The sequence below is a fragment of the Erithacus rubecula genome (genome assembly GCF_903797595.1).
Source record: "Erithacus rubecula genome assembly, chromosome: 3".
NCBI classification, from domain to species: domain Eukaryota; kingdom Metazoa; phylum Chordata; class Aves; order Passeriformes; family Muscicapidae; genus Erithacus; species Erithacus rubecula.
In genome coordinates this window covers 8,278,111-8,300,429 of record NC_136689.1, presented here as the reverse complement: position 1 = coordinate 8,300,429, position 22,319 = coordinate 8,278,111, and the positions used below count along the sequence as shown (strand labels likewise).

Here is a 22,319-nt window from a genome sequence, read left to right as displayed (position 1 = left end):
TTTATGGTGAGGGATTTTTTTAGTCCTTTTTTTACTGTTTTTTTTCTTCTTTTGCTCTACTGATTTTGCCTCAGGGGAAATCACCGAGGTTCTTTTTTTTTTAATTTTTTTTTTTTTACAAGCAATAGCTTCTTATTTATTTAGCTAAGATATCTAATTCCATTAAAGATAGCTGCTTTGAGGGTCTTTTTTAACATTCCTCCTTTTGCTCTGGATTCTTGAGATTTTACAGCATCTTTTTACCACTCTAGTTGGCTTGGATAGTTAGAGTTCCATTACATTTGTCTAACAAGCAGGAAAATGTATTTAAACCCTTCAGAAAGTTGAGTCCCAAGGTCTGTTCCACTCCAGTGGGACTCACTCCAGAGTGCTGGGGCAGAGCTGAGGGAGAGCCAGAAGATTGCTGGGTACTCTGCCTCTGCACTAACCCCAAAATGTGAGTGCCTACAAAAGGGCAGGTCACAAATACAGAAGATAAATAACTGAAGGAGTTTAATAACTTTATCAGTAATGGATGTGCTGAGATTTTCCTATGAATCAAGATTGTGTCTTCCTGTGGTGCTGCTCCGTGTCACATCCCAGAGTGGTGGGATCACAGCACAGGAGCAGCTGGACAAAGAGTTACAGCTGAATCATGCCAAAGGGCAGGAATGTGCTGCTCCTCCAAATACCATTTCAGCTGTTCAGTTTTGTTTTCTCTTGACAAACAAGGGATGAATTAATTACATTATATTGAGATAGCTGTGGATGGAAGTGAAATAGAGCCCCTTATCTCTGGGAAAGCCCTCGGATGTGACTGTGGTTGTACAAATACTTGCACTGCAAATACAATTACTCACAATGAGAGGGGCTGCAAGGAGAGCCACAGGCAGAGGGTGGAGCAGGGCACTTAGCAGACCTCACCCATCTCCTTCTCTGGTGTGTCTAGATTTCAGGGACAGGGAGAAATGCTGTCTCAGTGTTGGCTCTAAGGAGAAAGACCCTGTAGGGTTTAATTTCCTCTTTGTAAGCTGAAACAAGGCTCTTTATTCTGTATTATTCCACATTGTTTCCCTGTCTGTTTGCCTTGGGAAGCAGCAATTTTGGTTTCCTGGTCTGAAAAATTAATGAGCTAAATGCACTGAAAGAAGTGCAAGAGATGCAGAGGGGGAACAGAGAGGCTGACTGGTAACCACTCTAAGATTGGCTCAGGAAATCAGGAACTGCATGAAAATCCTCTGAGTCCCAGTCTCTTAACCCTGAACCCCACCTTGTCAAGGACAGAGTTCTGTTTATAATGCATCACACATCAAGCCACTTTCTGCCTCACTTGTGCAAATATTCAGCTTTGATTTTCATGTCTATAAGGGCAAATTCCTCCAGAAAAAAAAAAAACCCAAACAAAAAAAACCCAAAAAACACCTTGCTATTCCAGAATAATATATTCAGCAGCAAAAAAATGCTCAGGAGCTGCAAATAAGATTGTAAAGAAATAGATACTAGTTTTTTACAGAGCTGATAAATCAAGCTAATATGTTGGGAAATTCAGCTGTTTCAAAGGTTGAGGTAGTAGCTTACAAAGCAGAAAGCACTTGGCTGATGCCAAAAAGCTGTTTCAGTATTGGTTTCCATTTGACAAGAGTCAGGAGCACAGCAACCTCTTCCCAGGGGGAAGGCAGAGCTCTGCTTTATTTATGAAGTCAGGAACCTGACTGGAGGATGTTAAGCCTTGTGGAGCAAAGCTCCCTACAGGCTCATAAATGGTGTCAGGATTTGGGGCTGTCCTGTGTGTGTTGGAGTTCACTCATCACAGCAAAGAGCTCCACGTTTGGAGCAGCACAAATCAGTTGGTGAGGGCTGCTTTAGGGAAAGTGCCTTGATGGGATTTCTTCCCCACTGCACTTGGAAGGATGCATCAAGATTTAATTCACTGAATATCAGCATATATTAGTGCAAATAGCACAGCAGCTGCCAGGGCTAAAATAAGGAAGGGTTAGCTTCCTTCAGAAAAGCATTGTGCACTCCACAAGGTTTAATTTAAATAGGAAGACCTTTTGGGGATCTTTTATAGAGGACACAATTGATAATGCCACCAAATTCTGAGGCTGTAACATGGTACTTCTGTTATTTGGCTTCTCTGTTTTGTGAATAAAATATCCTTTAAGAGTGAGATTCAGGGTAATGATGCTCATAACAATGTTTTATGTTACATGCATGAATCCTTAAATAATTCCAGAATGTGTGTTGGTTTAATGAATGTTTAACACCTCTCTAAGTTCACATGTCATTATTTCAGTAAAGGAATATTTATCACTGTAAATGCAGTGCTAAAACACACAGTGCTGAGTCTTGCACCAGGTGAGCACACAAGTACAAACACAAAAACATCCCCTCCAAAAAGGGACAGCAGAGTGGGAAAAGCTGCACCTGCAGGAAATGCATCCACGTGATAGAAATCCCAGACAGAAGGCAAGGGTCTGATATAAAAAGCATGGTATTTATTTTAAATTAATCTTCAAAGTGTAAGAATACAGCTGTGTCCTGGGGCTCTAATTTCAGATAAGGAAACAAAACTGTGCACTCCCTTTGACAGCTCTCTATCTCTTATCCAGCTCTTGCAAGTGGAAGAAATAAAATACACCAAAATCCCCTTAACAACAGTGTAATTATATTTATCAAAGTCTGTGTAATTATAGCTACCCTGGAAACTGTATTTATGCCATTTCCCCCACTAAAACCCATTCCTTGCAGCTAACTCAGGACAAATCCTGTGTTTAGTCCTGGCCAGAGATGCTCCTACCTGTGCAAAGACCCTGCAGCCAGCCAGGCAGGTGTGTAGAAGAAGCTGCTCTTTGAGGAACTGAGTAAACTGAAGCCACTTCTGTATGGGATGATGCTTAAGAGAGATAAATATTCCAGTTGTGGATGGGTGTTTCTCCATGAAATACACTCTGGGCTTGCCATGAGATCATAACTTCAATGCAGGCATCATTAAGTGAAATTATATGGTCCCGTGTAATGTAGCAGATCAGATTATTATAATATTCTTCTCTTGACCATAAAACAAAGGAGTTCCACTAAGGAATCCTAAATCAGACTTAGGTCACTCCAGTGTTTGGCACTGCCTGAACATAAACTCAGAGGTCTGAAAAATAAAGGTTCTGCCCAAGGATGTTCAGAAAACTGCTGATTCCATTGCTTTAGGATTGATAAAGGCAATTCCAGTTTGCTTTAGCTTAATAGCTGCTAGGACAGTATCCATCTTCTTGGCCTTATAAAAGTAGGTAAAAACATCCCAGAAGATGCTAAAGGTCTATATACATGTGGATGTGTATGCTTGAATATTTATTTCTGTGAAGGAAGAAACAACTTGAAGGTATTCCCTTCAGCTTGAGCAGAAATTGGCCCCACAACAGAGCAAGCAAGTTGGAAAGAAGGAGTAGTAAAACCAATCCAAAATACAACTATACCTGACAGAAAATTCACTTTTTAAAATTAATGGTCCAGCTCTTCCTGTCTGATGTACCTGCTTCCTCTGGGAACATTAATCTTTGTCAAAATACCTTAATGAAAATATCTTGATTAACTGTTTTTCTGAGCAGCTCAGTTCTGTATAGAGAAATAATTTTGTTCCTGTGTCATTGGTGCTTTGTAATAGGTGCATTTTCAGTGTTCAGCCTTTCCTGTGCAAATGTGCAGATGAACCTCTTTGGATGTGGAGCTTTTTTACCACTAATTTTACAAAAAATAATGTGGCCCCTTATGCAGTGCATTATAAGACAAGAGGGAAGGGAAGGGAAGGGAAGGGAAGGGAAGGGGAAGGGAAGGGAAGGAAGGGAAGGGAAGGGAAGGGAAGAGAGAGAAGGGAAGGGAAGGGAGAGAAGGGAAGAGAGAGAAGGGAAGAGAGAGAAGGGAAGGGAAGGGAGAGAAGGGAAGAGAGAGAAGGGAAGGGAAGGGAGGGAAGGGAAGAGAGGGAAGGGAAGGGAAGGGAGGAGCCCAGGAAGAAGGAGCAGAGGTGGGGGATAGGTGTTAAGGGAGGGAGGGAGGGGGGCAGGTGTTTTTAAGATTTGTTTTACTTCTCATTATCCTGCTCTGATTCTGATTGGTAAATTCAATTAACAGCCTCAAGTCAAGCCAGTTCTGCCAGGCTGTTAATCTGTGTGTGATCTCTCCCTGTCCTTATCTCAACTCATAAACTCTTCCTTATATTTTCTCTCTCCTGTCCAGTTGTGGAGGGGATTGGCAGAGTGGCTTTGGTGGGTGCATCCTGCCAGGGTAAACCCACCACACCATAGCTATTTTTAAATAAAAAAAAAAAAAAAAAAAAAAAAAAAAAAAAATCCTAAGTGATGCAGGGTATTTCTTAGTTCATTTGCCCTATGAAAGGTAAAAAAATTGTTCCCAAATAGGTGAGGCCATTATTTATTTGTCCTTCAAGAAGCACAAGACATTTTCTGCATTGGCATTAGCAAGGAGAGGGCCCACTTCTGTTGTGACTGGGGAAGAGCTGGCCCAGGACAGCCAAAGCCAAAGAGCTGGCAGCAAAGATTGCTGAAAAAGAGCAAGAATGAAGGAAAAAGCAGAAACAGCCTGACAGATTGCCCCAGACATGTTTGGGCAATGCCTTGCACAGCTCTTAGGGGAAGAGGTTCTCCTTGCCTGCAGTTACCCTGGTCCATGATTTTTGTTATCAGTATTGTGGGATTTTAATAATAAATACTCAGTGCTGACCATCATCTCTGCCATGGGGGAAGTGACAGCAGGTGCTCAGCTCAGCTTTGCCCTTTCCCCTCCTTGCAGCACATCCTTCCCTGCCAGCCTTAACTCACACCTGCACAGCTGCTTCCTCCACAGGCACCAAACCCTAAAAACGACAACAGATGTTTTCCTTATCATATTTTTTTTTTTAATTAATGAAAGCTGAGGTTAAAAAAAATGTGTCTATAATTTCTCTGCAGCACTAGACAAACAGCCTTCATGCTCCAAAGGCCTTATTTCAGGAAAGCAAGCATGCTGATGGCACAACACAGACCACTATCAATTACTGCTCCTATAAATCACATTTATTTTCCAAATAATAGGAAGATTCATTGTTTTCTGCCAAGAAGTGTCACCTGGTAATAGGAGCCAGTCAAAGCAGCAGTAATTTTCACGCTGTAAAAACAGTATCAAGACTGTTCACTGAGTAGGATGAATGCTATTGATCAGGGGGAAAAAAACCATATAAAAACAGGAGACAAAAGTGAAGAAATTAAGTAAGGATGTATTGGGTGTGTAATGAAAGGTCTGTTAACATTTCCATTATTCAGCTGCCCTCCCTGGTTGCCTCCTCTGAAACATTGATGACCCCACTAGGAAACCTTCTCCTCAAACCAGGGCTGGAAGGGGTTAATGGTGTGAGACCAACACTTTGAGAGGGGCAGCTCAAACCATTGTACAAAAATGAAGGGAAAGATCCTGCCCTGGCCTCTGTCTATTGACACAGCTAAAGCCCCAGAGCATTTCACTGAATTGACTTTTTCTGCTGCAGAAAGACACAGGGCTGGAGGGATGGGACTGCAGAGGAGCTGTGGCCAGGAGAAGGCACAGAGGAGACACCTCTGCTCACCCCAAATCTGTCCCTGTTTGGGGGGCTGGAAACTACAGCCCCTTCCACTGAGTCCACTAGTAATCAAAACAAACAGCACAACAAGAAAAGCTGAATATACACATCCTTATTCTCAATATTTACCTAAACTTCTGCCAAAAAAAACCCCAAAGAACCCCGTTTCTACTATGACCAGATACTTCCAGACTGGCCAGCTGAGAGGCTGCTTGCTTGTGCAAATCCATGGGTATCTCAGCTGGAAACAAAGCATCTGGCTGAAGGTCTCACCAGAGCAGGGGTGGAGAGGGGCCAAGACCCATTGGTTTCCACCATTTCCATCATCCACATGCCACAGACACAATTTCATACTCAGACTTCTTCATGTCCTGAAGGAATGTCCTTTTTCCTTGTGAATGACCACCAGGAACAGAGCCAGCAGGGACAGAAATACAAAGCCTGACTTGAACCCTTCTGCCTGTGTGGAGGCATCTGTCCCTCTCTGGATGAAACTGAGAAGAACAGGGCCTGTTCTGTGACCTCCTGGCTTTCCAAATCACATCTCCATAGTCTCACTGAGCAGCAGCAGGATGGCATCATCACCCCCTTCTAGTCAAAGCCAGCAGAAGGTAGACCTAAAATAAAGGCCATCTCAGAAGCTTTCCCCTCTGCCAAGGGAGACAGTCTCATCCTGATGGCTGGAGTTTCTGAGCACATATAACCCTTTCTAGCTAGAGACCCATGACTTTGCTGGGTGGAAAATAAATTCTGAGGCAGCTCATTGTTAGCAGCTTAAAAAAAAACCACATTGCTAAATGACAGACCAGAACCTATCTGCAAACTAACCTAGGAAAAACTTACTAATTCCTGCATGAACCAGCAGCTGTTTCATAATTGGGCTGGTGGAAACACCTATAGCTCTCTACCTTTCTCAGCTGACACATCACAATAAAACATGATATGAAGTGACTCATTACCATCGTGTTCTGTCACATCCATCTCATAATGCAACCTCAGACTTGCATTACATGAGCTGAACAATACTTTCCTAAGAAATCATGATAGAAAAATCTGTGGTTCCAAGGGAAGTAATTTTACTGATTAAAGAAAATGTCATCACCAAGCCTGAATCCTGCTGAGGAAAACAGGGGCTCAGGTGCACCCAAGCACCTCCTCCCTGTACACCCAGCAGGGCTGTCTGCTGGAGCAGAGGCACAGCAGGCAGGGTCACCCATCACCTGAGTCTGTGTCTGCACTCAGGGCAAAAACCTGTTGGGCAAAATCACATTTGCAGTGGAGCTGGATCTGACCCAGAACTGCAGAGCCAGACTCACTCTGGGCTTTGCCAGGATCTGCCACCCCCTTCTGGGGGCTCAGACCAGTGAGCTGTTCTGCCCTTGCACTTTAACTGGCACTGTTTGCTGTCCTGCCCCTCCCATCTCTCTGGATGTTCCCATCACTGACGTTTCCTCAGAACTATTTCCCCAGACATTTAAGATTTCCCACATGACGTGGATGACCCAAAAACCCAGTAAGGAAACACTTGCATGCGGCTGTCCCTGAACAAAATATGCTGACAGGAACAAGGAAACTCACAGCCCAGATTGCTTCAGATAGGAAATATCTTCTGCATATTGAACCAGAAGGGGGTGGCAGCGGAAAAGGGCAGTGCTGCAGAAATTGGGGACACAAGGAATGACACTGCCCAGGACTCCCAGCACTGCCTGCAGGGATGTGTTTCCCCAGGAGCCTTCCCAAGGTTCCCTGGCTGGCAGGGACCCTTCAGCAGTGCCAGCTGTGTGGGACAGGCAGCCCTGCAGTGGCCATGGACAGCCCAGGTGCTGCCAGCCCAGCAGAGGCAGGGACAGAGAACACTTGGAGGAGCACTGAGTGGCAGCAGAGCTGAGCCTGAGTCAGGGGGAGCAGGTCCCAAACGCTGCCAAGGAGTGTCCCATGACGTGGCTTGAGCTGAGGGGGAGGGAAGGTGTGGGACCATGCTCTGGAGATACCATCAGTGCCATGAGCTCATGCACCTGCACCCAGAGCCTGTGGAGCCTGGTGAGGCTGAGGGCAGCACAGCAGCCCCAGTTCTGCCCCTCCTGCACCCCATGGCACTCTTCTCTTTCTGTCAGTGGAGTATTAGCCAGCTGATATCAGGCTACTCATGCTTGTTCAGATGGTCAGCACAATTTATGGAGCTGAGCCACTGCTTAATCATCTTTCTCCATTCTGAGAGGGTGATCAAAGGTAGGAATGGCTTTCTGCAAGGAATGGCTCAATGTGCTGAACCCCTTGAGCCATAAAAGAGTTAACCAAAGGCTGGCATGAGTGAGATGTGTAAAATCATGAGTGCCATGGAAAAGGTGAGTGAGGATGTGGGGGGCAGTATCTCATGCTGGGATGGAGGAGGGGAAGAAGCCAAAGGAAGATATAGGAGAAAGTTTTAAACCACAGCACCCATCTCATTACCCAGTGGAGTCACATGAGGAATGCCTTGTCATAGGACAACGAGTATGGAGCAGCTTTCTAGGTTAACAAGTCAATGGGCAAAAAACACTGGGTAACAAAAAGGCCATTTCTGGATCCAGGAGCCTCTGACCCCCAAAATGCCAGAGCTGGGAAAACACTTTGGTGAGGTATAACAGGCTTGGCCTGTTCGTGTGCTTTCCCCTAGGCAGCCACATTAGTCACTGTCAAAGACAGGACAGTGGGCCAGGCAGCTGACAAATCCTTTTCATGGGTACAAAGCGTGACTCACAGCCCAGGGAAGGCTCCAGTGCTGGTTCCTCCTCCCCTCACATCCCAGAGCAGTGAAATCCATGTTGTCACAGCCCTGCCAGGATGGCAGGTTGTAGCTTGTGTCTGCTGCCAGCATCAAGCCAACCACCTGTGGTGAATGTCCCTTCCAGGTACTGTGCAAGTGGGTTTTTAGTGTTCCAAAACCTCTCCTCAGTGCTCCTTCCCTTCCTTGGCTCTGAGTGTGCAATCTGTTATAGAGGCTGCAAACCCTCTCCTGATGTAGCAATATGCAATAGCACTGCTCATCTGAACATATGAAATCATCCAAAAGTGCCACACATCTGAACTCAAAAAATCAGGCAGAAACACATATTTTAGAGGTTTAACCCCATTACATTTCAGGGGTGTATGTGCATAAAAGCTTTGGTGTGATCCATGATTTTGCCATCTCGGCTTTCATCTCAAAAGCCTGGAAGTAAGTTTTGTTTTTAAGTTAAAGGAAAATTTCCCAGCTGCAATCTCTTAACATTGAAATAATGTAAAAATAACACCTACCATATAACAATACTTCATTAAATTTCAACCACCAGCAGCCTAAAGAACAAGCAAATTGCTCAGCATTGACCAAAGGATGAACACTTCCCAAACAAGGGATGGAGAATATGACATCTGCTGTTTCAGTGCAAAGGTGCATGTGTGTGCCAATGGAAACAGCCACTGAAGAGATGCAATTACACATCCAGCCAGCACAGTGAGGTCCCATTCCCTCCTTGAAAACATCCTAGAAAATCCATGATTGCTTCCAAGCAGATATTGAGGCATTTCCCTGAAATCAAAGCATTCAGACTCATTATCAGAGCAAGTGTTGAAACTGTAGTTCAAGATAAGCCAAGTGACATGGTCAGTCTCTTCTTGTCCTGGTGAGAGCAGGAGGCAACTGCCCCATGCTTGGAAATGTCATCTCATGTCACTCAGGCACTTTGTGAGTGCTTCTCCTGCTGTCAGGAGTTAACAGCTGGTGGCTGAGAGGGCACCAACAAGGTACATAACAAATCTGACACTTCCTAACACCCCACCTAATCCTTTTTGGCTACAAGAGCTTGTGAAGAGATAAAATGTGCTGACACAGGGCAGGTGAATCAATCATAGTTCCAAATAAAAACATCTACTGAGATCTGTATGTGGCTGTAAGTGCCCTCTTTTAATTCTCATCAAAGGGGAGGAAAATTTCCTTGCCTGGAGTTTTTAGTGCAACAGGTAGCAATGAGAAAAGTTTTGCAAACAGTGAGAAGACCAGCTTCCCACTTAGAAAAAAGATAATTAAATCTAGCTCATCAAAGGCCAAAAATGCCAGGCCCACCCTCCCATCAGTGTGTGAGTTACAGGCAGCAAGGTAATCCCCAGCCTAGGAAACATGAGAGAGCCCTAAAATGTGAGCTCAGCTTGGACATAAAAGAGCAGAACTGTACAAGATAACCAAGATCTGAAATGTAGGAAGGACTAACCTGTGCATCCAGGGAATCCTGTGCAACTAGCACACCAAACAAAAGGGAAAAAATGGAAATTAATAGAATTCTTTACAGATAGATTAAAACAATGACATTTGATTGAGTAACAAGCTAATCCCACCACTTGATAGGCACCACTTGGTGGCACATGGTGGGGAACATTCCTGAAGGACAAGTGGATATGAGTCACATATTTCAGATGTGGTTGGGAAAACAGGCAGCTTAGTGCTTACCTGATGATTTCTGCACATTTTCCAGATGTTTGACTCATCATCTTTTCAGTTATTTCAAGAAATACATACTTTTCATGAGATAGTTTAAAATTTGGGGGAAAGGGAAGTCTCTGTAAAGGCCAAGCTGACAGAAAAAACCAAAGCTTTGTGTTACCTCTAAGAGCAGGATGTGCAGGTCTGCAGGCTGCTCATGAAGGTGGCACCAGCACGGAGCAGAGACTGGGAAAAAACTTGAAAAATACTTTTTTATCATTCTGACTCCTACACACTCTAAGGTAATTTATTTCAGATCAAAGTCTTGCCAAATCTTGGTTCAAAGAGTAGACAGTGCACATCTCTGAAAGGTGTGGGGAAACAACTGAATTTAAACCATTTTCATAGTGGCAACTTCCAAGTGAGGAGCAGAAACATTTCTCAGTCAGCATTGTGCTTGTTTGCAATTGTGTGCCCTTTATCTCAAAATTGGGGTATTTTTCAGTGTATCTTTTTAAGGGATACTTTTCAGTGTATCCTCCATGTTACTCAACTGTTATCTACTCTAGTAAATTTATTTTCTTATGGGATATATTTTGGGTCTTGGAGCCCAGGTATCTGCTCCATAAAAAATCATTTTGCAATACATTTTATACATCACATCAGGCCCTGTATTTAAACTAGCTCCGTTTCTGTTCTCAGCTCTTCCACAGAAGTCTTGTGGGATGGGCAGGAATCATTTCCCAGCTTTCACAATACATTTATTCACAGCCACTCTTGGGCCAGCATCATCTGTTATCAGTTGTGGTGTCTCACACCCACCTGCATTTTTTCCTACCCCGACACATATTTAAGCATCCACATCATCAGGCAGCCTTCACCTGTGGCAGAGGGACACAGAACCATGTCCCTGCTCTGCAGACACAGCTCCAGCTCCAGCACAGCCACGGGAACACAGTGCTACAGCCATGCTACACTTGAGCAGTTCCCCTTCAGCCAAAATCCACAAATAATTAGGCTGAGAAAGAAGGAATTAGGCTCAGTGGCCATGGGCCCACATCTCTTGATTTCTGGGCAAGCTGGGACAGATTCTAGGTGGTGATGGGAGAGATGATGCCGTGGTTCCCTCCTCTGGACTCTGTTTCCCAGGAGTTTCTCCCAGTGGAAGGCTGGGGTGTAGGAGGGCAGCACCCTCCCCTTCCCCTGGAGAAGGATGCCTTTGTTCAGACAGGCTTTTCCTCACTAATTTAGAGCCTGCCTGCAGGTCTCCTAATTAATGCTCTACACACCTCCTAACACAGGGATTGAGTCAAGGAGATATTTATGTACCCAATCCCTGTCTGCTCTAACTCTTCAAGGCACATTCCTGATCTGGAGCCACTCTGTCCCATCACAGGAGGCTGCTCCCAGCACAGGGACAGCCCTGGGGAGACCAGCCCCGTGCTGTGTCACCTCTGCCTTCCTCCACCTCTGCTGCTTTTCCAAAGCATGAGCCATGTCCCCAACAAATAATGAGCAGTAAGAGCTTTAAACTAACATATGTATGGGGGCATTTCCCCTGGAGTATGGAAAGCAGCAGTGTTGTGCATTATCCAGGATGAATATTCCTTGCATGGCAAAAGTGCAAGCTCTGCCTGAAGTGTACTCTCCTCAACATAGTGATGTTTCCAGCCTGAAAGAGCCCTCATTTTCCAGTATCAGCCATTTGACACAGGGACTGTATTGACTTGCTCATGGATTTAACAAAAGGAATTACCTGGAATGCTTGTGGGTGTTGTGTGAATGAGGACTCTCCCCCCTGTGCTTACAGCCTGAACTTTAATGGAAATGAACCACAGACAACTGATGCCAGTCTACAGTACAGGGCAAGAGGACAAAGTATAAAGGCAGATTTTCTTTATTTTTAAATATTAGTAACACTGCACAAAAAAAAAAGGTGGTACTTAAGTGACAGAAAACCGATACTGAGTCCTTATTTGATCTTAACCATAATTTACAGACCTAAGAGAGTTCACAAATGGTTATTGTGTGTTATGTGGTGCCTGCAGAGGGTTACATTGGGGATTTGAAGCTAAACCATTCAGATACCAGAGACACCAGAATTTGTTATATCAAACCATGCTAGAATGCAGACTTGGCTTTTCTGTTTAGCTCCTCTCTTACACCATTATGTGCATTCCTACACCTTGGAAACGTTAGGATGAGTGAGTTTCTTCAGGAACTGTGGACTTTCAATATTGCCAGGTTTAAGGCTGTTACATCAACAACATATTGGCAAGAGGAAGACAAAAGAAACAAAAACAAAACCATAAGCTGCTAACTCCTACCTGGAGGTTAAAAAATGGAGACAACACACTGACAAGAAACATGCAGGTAAATGCTTAAGGCAACAGAGGGGCTCTGTACACACTAAAAGGTTAAGAGAAGCAATGTGTCATGCACATGAGACAAGTATGGGAAGCAAGGAAGTCATCTTGCCAGGAAACACATATTTCTTTTAGATCTAAGACATCTTTTCAAACTAAAACAAAATTTACCCTGCAATAAAACCAATGCAAAATGCTTTCATACATAAAGGTATAAGCTCTTTGCAGAAACAAGTTGATAAAATCTAAAATGGATGCTAAAAAATGTTTGTTATCTAAAACCTACTCAGAAGAAACAAAGAGTAGTTTTAAAGTAGCACTTGGAACATTTGTCTCTAGGTTCTGAAAATAAACTTTTAAAATAAGGAATGATTTCACTAAATGATTCATCAAGAATCAACTAAGCCTAAAGAAATCAGTAGGAGTGCTTACAGGAGACCATCATTACACTACATTCCTTAAAATCAGAGGATATAACTTCAAGATACAATTTCATATCAGGGAACACTTTAATAGCAGGGACAGAACTGCCCAGCCTGGGGGAAAAAAAAAAAAAAACAAAAAACCCAACCATAAAAGCCACTTATTAATCTTGCATAAATTACCCTACAAGAGCTCATGTCTCAGCCCCACTCCCAATGACATGAGTGAACAGGACTCTTCTTTCAGCGGGCCTGGTGTTGATGCCAGTGACCAAACAAGCAGGCATTTGCCTTTTATATCCTACAAGACAAATAAAAAAACACTAGACTAGAGTTGTCTTAGTCCCAGGGAAGGAAGAGGTAAGAAATTCTGTAACTTTCCAATCTTCAAACATAACACACTTCTAACCACGACCTGCCTCGTCTGAATTCCCTAACCTGAAGGGGCAAGAAAGCCACTCTGTGAAACTAACAGGAATAACATAGTGCAATTTTAGTACAGTTTTAAACATGAGTCACTTCCTTGGTAGCAGTGTGAACAATCAAAAAATATAAACAAAAGAGGTGTGCTTGAAGGTAACATGAAGTTGTTGTCATTATTAAAAGGCATTGGCATAGCAGGGAAGTCCATTTTAGTAACTCGCTTTGGTTGCCTTCTTCTTCTTCAGTTCCTCTCTCTGCTTCTGCTTCCTCCTCTTGCTGCCTTCTTTGTATCCTGAGGAAACATGGCTTGTAAAACACTTTTCACAGCATTCATGGACTTTTCTTTCTAGCAAAAGCACATGTTCTCTGAATGGTTTAAAAAATATTAAAGAAAAGGTCTGGCTTCCTAATGTGCTTGGTTTGTTTTTGTTTTTTTTTAAATTGCCATTTCTACTATATCCCCCATTCTACTATATATAGAAAGAAAATACTACCAATCTTTGAAGTTTGAAAAGACCTGGAGAACTTTCAAAATACTTCAAAGCCATTCAGGAAAAGCTTCAAAATTAGAGCACATGCAAAACCAGTCTAATTTTCAAAAAGGAAGCAATAAATAAGATTTATGCAGCAGGAGCAATTTAAGTACTGGCATTTCCTGCTTGCAGTAGTCAGAGTTACCACGATATTTGCATTTCCATTTTAAGACTAGGGAATGCCAAGAATCCTGAGTAAATAAGAAGGTGCTCAGTGTTTACCAATATATATTTTATATGCTGGTCATCAGCCTGCTCATGCTTAACTATGCACCACAGGTTATATTCAACTGCAGCCCCAATGGTGCATGAAAGCATTGAGTTCAAGCAACAATTATTTGCTGCAGGTTCAGTAGGCACAAGCTTCCAGCCATATGATCATCATTCCAATGGTTTATTACTCCCACAGAGATGTGTGAAAAAGAGTTCTTGCTCAGCATCACCTTTTCCTCCAAACCTGCAGCAAAATCCAACTTGCAAGGGCAGTGAACTGTGTGAACCACCACATCTACCCAGGTGCACTCATAAATCTAAACTGAGAGACAGTAAACATTTCCCTCAGACAATCATTCTGTGATGTTTTCAGACAGCTGGAGGGATCTTTCAGCTCTGTCACTGGAGATCAGCACAGTCCAGGGACCAGGACCAGCACAGAGCAGAGCAGCCCTGCAATCCAGCAAGAGACAGGGCTGGGACTCAGAGGAATGGCCCTGGAATTCAGCTCTGCCTGTATGGAAATCCCTTTTTTTCCCTCTGTTCTGTCAGCAGATAGGCAGAAATGGCCCCAAGGAAGCATTTTCACCAGTGCACCTGGTTCTCCATCAATTTATCAATAGCAAAATTAAGATGGGAAAAGGAAGTGGTGGGAGGCTGGGGGAGCACAAAGCCACGCTGTGGCTGCAGTTTGCTCCTCACCAGAGCTCCTCCCAAGCACTGTTAGAGATGTGCCCATGGCAGAGCTGAAGTTCCTCAGTTTAAGACTGGGGGGGAACACAAGGTAAGTCTTTCAGCTGGAACCATTTGAGACATTATCAAAGGTTAGAGGAAATACACTCACTTGTAGCAATGGGAAACTGTTCTAGGTTATCACTCTAGCTCCTGTGCTGTACCCACAGCATGACTTCATCTTTTGTAATCATCTGAGTCAAGAGGCAGGATATTTATTTAGAAATTCTGCCATGAGTGATCACCCTGCACAAAGTTAGAGTGGAAACCAGTTTTCTTGTTTAAGGAAGAGGGAAACTGGCAGTGCTTAGCAGAATTGCAGATGACACTGGGTTTTCCCTGCACTCTGTCACCCCCTGAGCTAAACTCCTGTCCCTGGAGTCACTGTGTGAACATCTCCTCATTAAGAACTCCATCCAGGAAGTTTCCTTCCACATCAGCCCCTTGGTCACCTGTACATCACCAAAGAAAGGATCCTTCTGCATTCAACCCACTGAGTAAGGCACCCATCCCTGAAGGGCTCAAGCATCTCCCTGCTCTCCCACAGAGGCCAAAGGAGGTGGAAGAGATGGGAGATGTGCTGACTCCTGAGAATCAGTCATCTGGGGGCTGGTATTCAAAGGATTCCTCCCTTTACTGGAGGGAGAAACACCATCACCTCAGCTGATCAGAACTGGCTCATGGAATAACTATGAAACAATAACACAGATATTTGGGAAAGGATCATTAAACCCTAGCAGGTACTAGATGCATAATTTTTTTCATTTTTCATTCTCAAAACAGTGTCAGTATTACTAAAAGGTTTCCACATCCAGGCATGATAGCATTTGATGCTGCTATTTTATGTCATTATATTTTTTTTTGCAATAGTTCATTTTCTTCAAATGCTTGAGATTTTGAAAGCAATTCTAGCAACTGTTTCTTAAAAATATTGAGTCAATGTGAATTATGACTTGAAGTCAATGCCACATAATTTATTGCCTTATAAATGAAACCACTTAAATGTTAAAATATTATGGTATGAAGATATTTAGGCATTTGACAACATGGTCTCCCACCAGCCCCTGGAATGATAAGGCTGAAAAGTGGAAATCTTTCAAGTGTTATCACTGACACACAGAAAGAGATTGCCCAAAGCAGGTGATAACACACAAACACAGAGTATTCCTCAAGAGAAAACTGCCAGGTCTTTTCTGTTTTGAGCCTGCTGTGATAAATAATTTCACTGTCTGCCATTTCCTTTTCTATCCCCACCTAAGAAGAAAGGATGGGTCAAACTTTGCCAGTCTGTTGCTCCAGCACTGCTGGGTGATAACAGCCAAAACCCCAATCCAAACAAGTGAAGCAGCTCCTAACATAAATAAGAATTGCACACTGAAGATGTAACCCTTCGGTGCATATTTCACTCAAATACTTCAACCAGCACTAATTAAAAGCTTATTTAGCTGTCTTGGTTACAAGACTAGCCCCAAAGTCATGAGACAACAAAATCTGAATTAGAAAGCAGCAGCCCCATGGCTGGTCACTCTGCAGTGACCCCGTGTCCTGGCGAGTTGCCAGCATCCCAAAGTGTCCATAGAAACTTCCCAGAGTAAGTGCCAGGCTGAACTGGCTTCAGCCAAACAGTGCTGGCTCTGGAGAAGGCTGTTCAAATTTCCATCCTTAGCAGCAATCTTCAGCCACCCAAACTCTAGAAATGCCTCATGGGGCACAGGGAGAACAGGCTGCCAAGAGCTTCCCCAAGCTGTGACGTTTGGACAGCAGATTCACTCAAATGCAGATAGAAATCTCCCTAAGTTGGTATTTCTTGCTTTTGTCAGCTGCCAGGAGCAGAGATGGGTGAAGCAAGAATCCACACCATTAGGAATTACACCTGCTTTACTTGGATAATTCTTATCTAAAACAAACAGCATCAGCTAACCCACTCTCCATTTCATCCCCTTCTTTTCTATTTCTGCAAGAGCCACAAGGAGCACAGAAGTGATTCCAGCTTTAATAAAGCTGCTGAAGGCTGCAAACAACTTCCAGAAACACTTAGGTGCAACTCCTTCAACCATCACTCAGCAAGGACCCAAACAAACTGGGAAGCTTCTCTGCTGTGTCCCAGACTGACTTTCCTTCTGGCTTTTTATTTCCCTGCCATGTGCACCTGCCAGGGTCACGAGTTTGTTGGGTCACTGAGTGTGAAACTCATGGCATTCCTGGTGGCAGCTGCCAGGGAGGTGTGCACATCCAAAGGCACAAGTGTCCCAGGGAAGACACTCCTACCCAACACATTTCTGGTATCCTGCTTTTTCCTGCCCTGTCTGACATCTGCCTGCTCTACCAAGATGCAGAGACTGGCCATGGGTCTGCTCCTCCTTCCTTCTGCCAGCACAGAGGAGAAGAGTCAGCAGAAGGAAACAAGGTGTTCCATCAGAACTGGCAATGAACACACAGCATTGCTGCTGCTTGGCCCACATCAATGAGCAACAAGGGCCAGGGTGTGATTTTTGTAATGATCTGCTAAGGTGAAGACTTTGGAGGAGCCTCTTTCCACTTTCAGAGTGAAACACTGAGTGTGGGGGAGAAAATGTTCTCCAAGATCTACCAACTTTTTGCTAAGATTGTGGCCTTTCTTCAAAGCATGGAAACAGCCATGGCCTCGCCACCCACAGAGCTTTAAAAGGGCAGTGAGGCACTTTCAAGCTGGGTTTTGTAGTGCTCTTTCTAATTTTCTGCTCTTAGAAATGTCTCTCTAGTCAAAACAATAAACTGCTATTTCAAAGGCAGCTGGCTTACCTCTGAGTTGCAGCCACTCTCTGTTATTTTAGACTGATCACACTCACATATGCCATTGTAAAAATCCACCCCAGATCACAGCTTCAGTATAATTTAATATGTGACTCAATTTGCAATTACAACTTTACACTTTCACATTCCCTCCCCTCAGCCTGAGCCACTGCCCAGCACAGAGCACAACCTGACCTACTAATTCCTTCTCCTCACCCACAGCTCCTGCCTGTGCCATGGAGCATGGTGGAGAGGGAGCCTTTAGCCAAGACCTGGGGTGACAAAACATCCCACCCTGTCTAGGTATGCTGTTCCACTATTCAATTATCCACACTGTTAAATCCAAGGGCTGAGATCTCCAGTTTCACTGGCCAACCCAGTGAGGTAATCCCAGCTTTGATGTTTTAGGGGACAGAAAAGCTTTACCAACTTGCAGGGGCCTCCCTTCATGCTTGCTCACCATCCTATTTCCTTTACCAATTCTGCCTGGAATTGCCACAAGATTCCACCTGTTTGCCTCCTGTTAATTAGGGTAACACCAGCACTGAATAGAATGCCAAGGTTTTACTCCCAAATGGCAAGCAAAAGCTTGCAAGGCTATGCAGCCATGGAAGCCCTTCCACACACAGCCCAGCTGTCTTTGATGAGTAACAGGATGATTTTGTACCAGCAACCTAAACACCATGCATGAAGGCAGCTCTGGGCTAAGCCTGGGGGCATCCAGCCACCTTCCAAATCCACCAGCCAGTTTCCAAATCTACCAGTCAACTACCAAATCCACCAGCCAGCTTCCAAATCTACCAGCCAGCAACCAAATCCACCAGCCAGCCTCCAAATCCACCAGCTAGCCTCCAAATCCACCAGCCAGCCTCCAAATCCACTAGCCAGCCTCCAAATCCACCAGACAACTACCAAATCCACCAGCCAGCTTCCAAATCTATCAGCCAGCCACCAAATCCACCAGCCAGCTTCCAAATCCACCAGCCAGCCTCCAAATCCACTAGCCAGCCTCCAAATCCACCAGCCAGCCTCCAAATCCACCAGCCAGCCTCCAAATCCACCAGCCAGCCTCCAAATCCACTAGCCAGCTTCCAAATCCACCAGCCAGCCTCCAAATCCACCAGCCAGCCTCCAAATCCACTAGCCAGCTTCCAAATCCACCAGCCAGCCTCCAAATCCACCAGCCAGCTTCCAAATCCACCAGCCAGCCTCCAAATCCACTAGCCAGCTTCCAAATCCTCTAACCAGCCTCCAAATCCACCAGCCAGCCTCCAAATCCACCAGCCAGCCTCCAAATCCACTAGCCAGCTTCCAAATCCACCAGCCAGCCACCAAATCTACCAGCCAGCCACCAAATCCACCAGCCAGCCTCCAAATCCACCAGCCAGCTTCCAAATCCACCAGCCAGCCTCCAAATCCACCAGCCAGCTTCCAAATCCACCAGCCAGCCTTCCCAGCCCTGCCCCACAGGGGCACAGCTGTTACCCCATCCTATTGAAGTTACTGCCAGGGGATGTGGAGCAAAGGGAGGGGGAACTCCATCTCCACACCTCCAGCATTCCACATGGATTAGATTTCCACAAAAAACAGTGGCTTTGCTTTCCTTTCTCTTTCCATTACATGCCCAAAACGAAGTTTGTGATGGAATTATAAAGTAATTAGTTTGGATAACAAAGCACATTACTGTTACTAGTTAGTAAAGTGTAATTCAGGAGACTGCATGTTGGTAGAAAGAACAGAGACTGAATTAAAGATTAAATGAAGTACAAACAGCTCAACTTTCCAAGAGAGGAATCCATGCTAGGAAAGGATCAAGATTAGTTAAGCTAGTTATTTTAAAATGGTTTCCTCTTAACAGATGCCAGCAAATGAAAATGTAGCAACAAATGAATTATTAATGTTGTAAGTTGTAGGTTAATACAAGCTATTTCTTTGAAAAGGAAGAGCAAACCTTGCAATATTATTTCCAATAATAAAATTTGTATCATATTTTTTTACTATTTTAACAATTCAACATTTCAATCATTCTTGATGGATAAAGGTCAAAACTCTCAAAGCCAAAGCAGTATTTTTAAGGGGTAGTTACCACTACCTCTGGCATTAACAGCTGCCATCCCCAGGTCTCTGCTGGCATTAACACCACTTTGACACAGTTCAGATCCCACCAGTCAGCCATGTACCACACTATCAGGAAGCACAACACTTGCAGTATCTGAATTCTTATTGCAAAAATTCCTTGTTGGGAGCTAGAGAACTGGTTGAGATATGCAGTGACTGGGGGCATAAGAGGTGAAGTTTTAGAATAAAAGGCCATTATGAAACCAGGAACAGTTTCCAGAGCAATTTCCACTAAAACACAACGTGTCCATGATAGATTAAACTCTCAGTTTTTGGTTAAATACCCACTGTGATGACTAAGGAGAGGATTCATCTCACCTCTGGATTTGCCAGTCTAAAGGAATTGGCCAGCCTTTGCTCTTGGGCACTAGAGAGATCCCACTACCAGAGGGATTCCCACCACATAGTCAAGATGAAACCTCTCCCCTTCTCCTTCATTTAAATTTCCTGCTGACTTACAAATCAAAATTCAAACAGTACCATTCTTAGAGCTGGGAAAAAAAAACCACTTAACAGCAAATGAATCATCAATGACTGAGGGTTTGCTTGAGATGCTCCACCTGGGACAACATCTACAACTGCTGCGTGGTCCTGCTGTCAAGGGCCCTGTGCTGCTGGTGGCAAAAATGTCTGATTCAAGGTGGAACTGCACCTGGCTTGAGACCATTGAACTGGATTGTTTCCCAGAAATGAGAGGGCTTTGGAGCAAGGCAGAAATGATTCTGCTGGCCCATGTAAGCACGGCAGTGATGGATGAGAAGCCAAGCGAGTCAAGTGGTCTCTGTAATTACAGAGCTGTGCTGGTGAAGCTGCTTGCAGGGCAAGGCAGTCAGCAGAGGTGAGCACCCATGAAGGGAAATGGCATTACTGGCCAGGGCTCGTGCACAAACTCCCCAGGGAGGGATTAAGACACTCACGTAGGTTTTTATGACTGACTCGACCAGTCCTTCAGCAGCCCTGCCCGTCAGAGGAACAGCAGGCAAAATATTTAAAGCAACAGTAAAATCTTAGTCTCACTGCAATCAAGTTTTCACCCTGAGTCTTTTTTGGCAACTCACAGTCTACTGGTAGAAGAGACTATTTTGTGATTGTAATACTTCTGGAAATTAATTTTAATTGCAAAGTTGTGCGTCTTGGGGCATAAATAAATTCACAGCAAAAAGTCCTAAGCAATCTTACAAATTGCTCCAAAAATTGCACGGTGCATGTCAAACTCAGCTGCTCCTTAGAATCCATTGCAAAATATTGTGATTGCAGAGATCTTTGTGTGTCCAAAGACAGAGTTGTTTTGCCAGACACAGACACAGGAGACCAAACCTGTCTCTTGCCCTTGCATGGGAAGCTTCAGGACATCAGCCCAGAACTTTACGTTCAGGCCTCTGTAACTTTTTGTCAGTTTTTTTTCCTTTCCATTTTTTTCTTTTTTAAATAAAATATTCAGCTTGGTCATCTTTAAAGACAAAGCTTCCAGCAACTTATCAGGAAGATATTAATCTAAATTATTCTCTTTTTTCAATCTGTCATAATATCTTTAGGCCTTCCACATAAAAGAGAGTGTTAGGTTTAAAGGCTCATAAACACAGCTCTGGGAGTACATGAGCACCTGTTTTGGGATACATTACATATTTTTCATGTGCTGTGTTTACCCTGAGACACCTCATAGGCTCACACTTCCCAGCACTTCACCTGATTTCACACTACTAAGAAGGGTCCTTGGTTTGGGCATCCAAGTAGAAAGGCATCTTTCATCTCAGAAAAACCTGCCCTCACAGTCCTGGATGATTTCTGACCACAGGTTCCAATTAAGTAGTTTTGAGGACTTTCTTGTCCAAGATGGCCTCTGGACTACATTGCCAAAAAATTACAGGCTGGAAATATATCAAAGGACTAATTACTTCCAAAAATAGCCCAGACAATTGCCACATTGCCACGTTTGCCTAAATGTTCTCAGCCTCCTTTATTAGGATTTAGTTGCCTAAAATTGCAGCTTCCAGAAATAACATCAACTTGCTGAACTTCTCCTTGGACAAGGAAGCCAAGCACAATTTAAGTAAATGAATGTGCAAAGTATTGTGATGAGTTAACCTCTAAAATGCCTTCATTTTTAACAACAAAGAGCAGAGGCACTTCAGCAGCACAACAGTATTTGCCCTGGATCCTTAAATATCCCAGGGCATTAGTGAATCTAGGCTAAATGGAAGATCAGAGCTAAAGCAGGATGAAGGCAAACAAGCTGCTATTAATTATCTGCCAGGGAACTACCATTAAGTCAACACACAGCACCAACTTTTTGCATGGCTTTTCGAGTTTGGTTTTTGACTATGTGATGGGTCCTTCTCTGCACATTTCTCACCAACATGCTTGTGCACACCTGATAAATAAAAAGGGGCCTCGAAGCTGCTCATAACCCGGCTCCTGTCTTGCTCTTCCACCTCATCAGTGCTGTAGTGGCAGGGGAAGCGGGGGGAGCTGGCAGCTTTGTGAGGCTTCAGCAGGCGCAGGTTGGAGGGCTGGGAGGGCAGAGCATGTTGTCCTCTCCTTCTGCACTCCTCAGCAAAGGCTTCTTCATCTGCCTCCCCTGCAAAAGGCAAAGAACGCAAGAGAAGTGAGCTGCACACAGAATGCATCCATTCAGCCTGGGAAAAAAGCCCTCAGAAATGGGCTGGGTGTCAGGGCTCACAAAATAATGTCTTGGCTGTGGTTGGTCATGGACAGTGCTGTGTG

The 22,319-nt window shown here is 44.1% G+C and overlaps 1 protein-coding gene across 7 annotated transcripts in view; it reads right to left on the bottom strand.

The window, feature by feature from the left end:
- Positions 1-7,653: 7,653 nt before the first annotated feature.
- The window catches only part of DNAJB6 (DnaJ heat shock protein family (Hsp40) member B6), a 62,024-nt gene continuing 47,358 nt past the window's right edge, over positions 7,654-22,319 (bottom strand). For 3 of the 7 annotated variants that reach the window (XM_079300314.1, XM_079300313.1, XM_079300312.1), the window contains exons 9-10: positions 21,967-22,173; positions 13,268-13,519 (exon numbers count right to left, since the gene is read on the bottom strand). In XM_079300314.1, the coding sequence (XP_079156440.1) occupies positions 13,437-13,519; positions 21,967-22,173 (290 nt within the window). In that variant the 3' untranslated portion in view covers positions 13,268-13,436. Of the gene's footprint in view, positions 9,129-9,666; positions 9,834-13,267; positions 13,520-21,523; positions 22,174-22,319 lie in introns of those variants that run through there. The other 4 variants (XM_079300310.1, XM_079300308.1, XM_079300315.1 and 1 more) reach the window with 3 other exon arrangements.